The sequence below is a fragment of the Atta colombica genome, unplaced genomic scaffold (genome assembly GCF_001594045.1).
Source record: "Atta colombica isolate Treedump-2 unplaced genomic scaffold, Acol1.0 scaffold153, whole genome shotgun sequence".
NCBI lineage: Eukaryota > Metazoa > Arthropoda > Insecta > Hymenoptera > Formicidae > Atta > Atta colombica.
In genome coordinates, this window is record NW_017259243.1 from 3,855,151 (window position 1) to 3,857,780 (window position 2,630).

The 2,630-nt window shown below is 31.0% G+C and overlaps 1 protein-coding gene across 8 annotated transcripts in view; it reads left to right on the plus strand.

The window, feature by feature from the left end:
* Positions 1–2,630, plus strand: part of LOC108685476 (zinc finger CCCH domain-containing protein 13-like) — a 22,159-nt gene that overhangs the window by 15,138 nt on the left and 4,391 nt on the right. For all 8 annotated transcript variants that reach the window (XR_001931668.1, XM_018190269.1, XM_018190268.1 and 5 more), the window contains 5 exons: positions 273–357; positions 434–490; positions 805–918; positions 1,813–2,020; positions 2,113–2,278. Coding sequence is in view for 7 of the 8 variants with exons in the window: in XM_018190269.1 (XP_018045758.1) it covers positions 273–357; positions 434–490; positions 805–918; positions 1,813–2,020; positions 2,113–2,278 (630 nt within the window). In the remaining variant the exon portion in view is untranslated. The remainder of the gene's footprint in view (positions 1–272; positions 358–433; positions 491–804; positions 919–1,812; positions 2,021–2,112; positions 2,279–2,630) is intronic.

Below are 2,630 nucleotides of genomic sequence, written 5' to 3' on the forward strand. Positions count from 1 at the left end.
AAATTTACATATCTTTTGGCTAAAAATAAAATGAAAATATCGAGACTATAATACTTCTTAAATGGGAAGCTATATTTATAATTATAATTGTCGAATTAGATAATAATTAGATCGTGTGTTTGAAGATAAATATATCACATGGTTATGTTATTTTTCTATAATTGTGAAAGTTATAATTGTTTAGTTTCCTGATTTTTGAGGTTCAATAATAAATATTACAAAATATGGTATTTAAAAAAATATACATATTTTAATACTATAATATTATACAGCCTCGACAATCAAGTCACATTCCTTATCCTTGAGTCCTATTAGGAATCGTGTCTATTCTGGATATCTATCTTCCTATCAATCCAGGTTCGTTTTACATGTTATGAAAATATTCTATTTATATTAAATGTACACTTTTTAATCTATTTTCTTATGATTATAGTCACTTGGATTTGAATCAGGATAAGACAGAAAAATGTGATACTCGTAAAGATGATGAGTAAGCTTTATTTATTTATTTATTTATTTATTGAGATAAAGTTTATTTTTGAAATAATGAAGGGTACATACAAACAAGTATTACATATAATTAAAAACAAGTAAGGGAACGTTTATATTATAATCATATGCCGTATGCCGTAATTTATAAAAATTAATCAATCATTTCCAAGTACTCCCTTCTTATTATCGAATAAAAAAAAAATTAAATCGTGATAAGTCAATCCTTACAGATTATGCATCATATGATTAAGGCCAATATAAATACTCCTTTACTGTTTTATGTGAAAAGTACATTCTGTTACTTTATTTTAGGAGAAGCGATTTAGAGAAACGCAGAGAATATAAAGAGAAATATACCGAAAGAGATGGCGCAAATAAGCATGATAATAATCGATCGCGTTCTAGAGAACGAAACTCACATTCCAGGTATAGAATATAATCATTAACATAGATTATTATTTTAAATAAATAAATATTTTTATTATGTTAAACAATCTAATTTTTAGTCTATTATGACTTGTTATGGTTTGGTGCTATCAGACTTAATTGATTTGTAAAATGTACGACAAAGGCTGTGTTCCAAAATTTACTGCTGTACTGAAAATCTACAAGGTGTCGAGTAGCTTGCCGCTCGGTTGACTCGCAATCTGTAGATTCGGGTTTAATTCCATTTACGCTCATATACGCGATTTTTTGCGTTTAAGGAGCCGAAAATGATTCTATCTGATTATTAAGAGATCTTTGATCTTTGACCAATACTGTTCGGATCCAATATTAATCTATATGTCCCATATAATATCAATGATGCATACATGTATAAATCCTTCAATCTGGAGGTTGGATATTAAGCTAATAACCTAATTCCAGAAAAAAATCTATTGAGAAAACTTCATGAAAGATAGATCCTATCCTGCCTTGGGATATTGCGCCACCAATAATTGAAAATCTGTAGTGCTCGTAAGGTAAATTTTCAGTACTGGCAATAAATTCCTAGATAACGAACATAATATCTAAAAGACGTCTTTTATAGCGTTTTCGATCGAAGCGGATTTGCTTCCATTTGGGTTGGATAATGTTTTACTATTGGTTGACTTTACATATTCCACCAATAGGAGAGCATATAACATCATTAATCCAATCTAGATTGGTGCAAACTTCACTCGAGTCGAATACGCTATTAGACTACATAGACATCTAAAAGACGTCTTTTAGGTATCTTATGCAACATAAATATTATCTGGGAACACAGAATAAAAATGTTGAATAGGATTGTGAATAATTTGTTTATTATTATTATTATGATTATTATTATTATTACAGGCCATTTATTGAAGAGAGATCTTATCGCGACAGATATCGTGAAAAATCAAATGAACGTTCTTATGAAAGAAGAGATAGAGAGAGGGAGAGAAACAGAGAAAGAGGTAGGAATAGAGACAGAACTAAAACTAGAGATAGATCCAGAGAACGAAGAAATATAGCATCACGTTATATCGAATCGCCAATATCTGTACCTATCTGTTATGGTGTAAGTAATATACATGTATATAATCTTGACCATCTTTTAATGAATGTTCCTAAACTTTGTTGGACTTTCTTGTGAATATATATCTCTACTAGAGTTTTCCTCCGAGACCTATCGTAGTAAACCCTATGGTTCCATTAAGAGGACAAATTTCTTCTATGGGAAGAGGCAGACATCCTACTTTAATGGTACCAGTTAGACCATTTCCACCAAGATTTCCTCCAAATATGTACAGTTTGGGACATCCATCTCCAAATCCAAGTAAGTAAATATACATATATTCATTATTCAATCGATGACGCAACATCTCAAGGCGAGACAGAATATACCTCTCATGAGGTTTCTATATGCATTTTTTTCCCGTTATTAAGTTATTAGCCTAATATTTCAGCCTGGGATATGTGCACTTATTTCCACTGATATACAGAATCTAATGCCTGATTCGAATGGTGCTTATGATCAAAGATCTTTTAATCACCAGATAAAGTGATTTTTGGCTTCTTAAACGAGAAAAATTGCGTATGTGGGCGCACGTGGGATTGGATCCGATTTATAAATCGCGAGTCAATCACACCGAGCGACTCGACACCTCCAGAATATTTTATATATATAT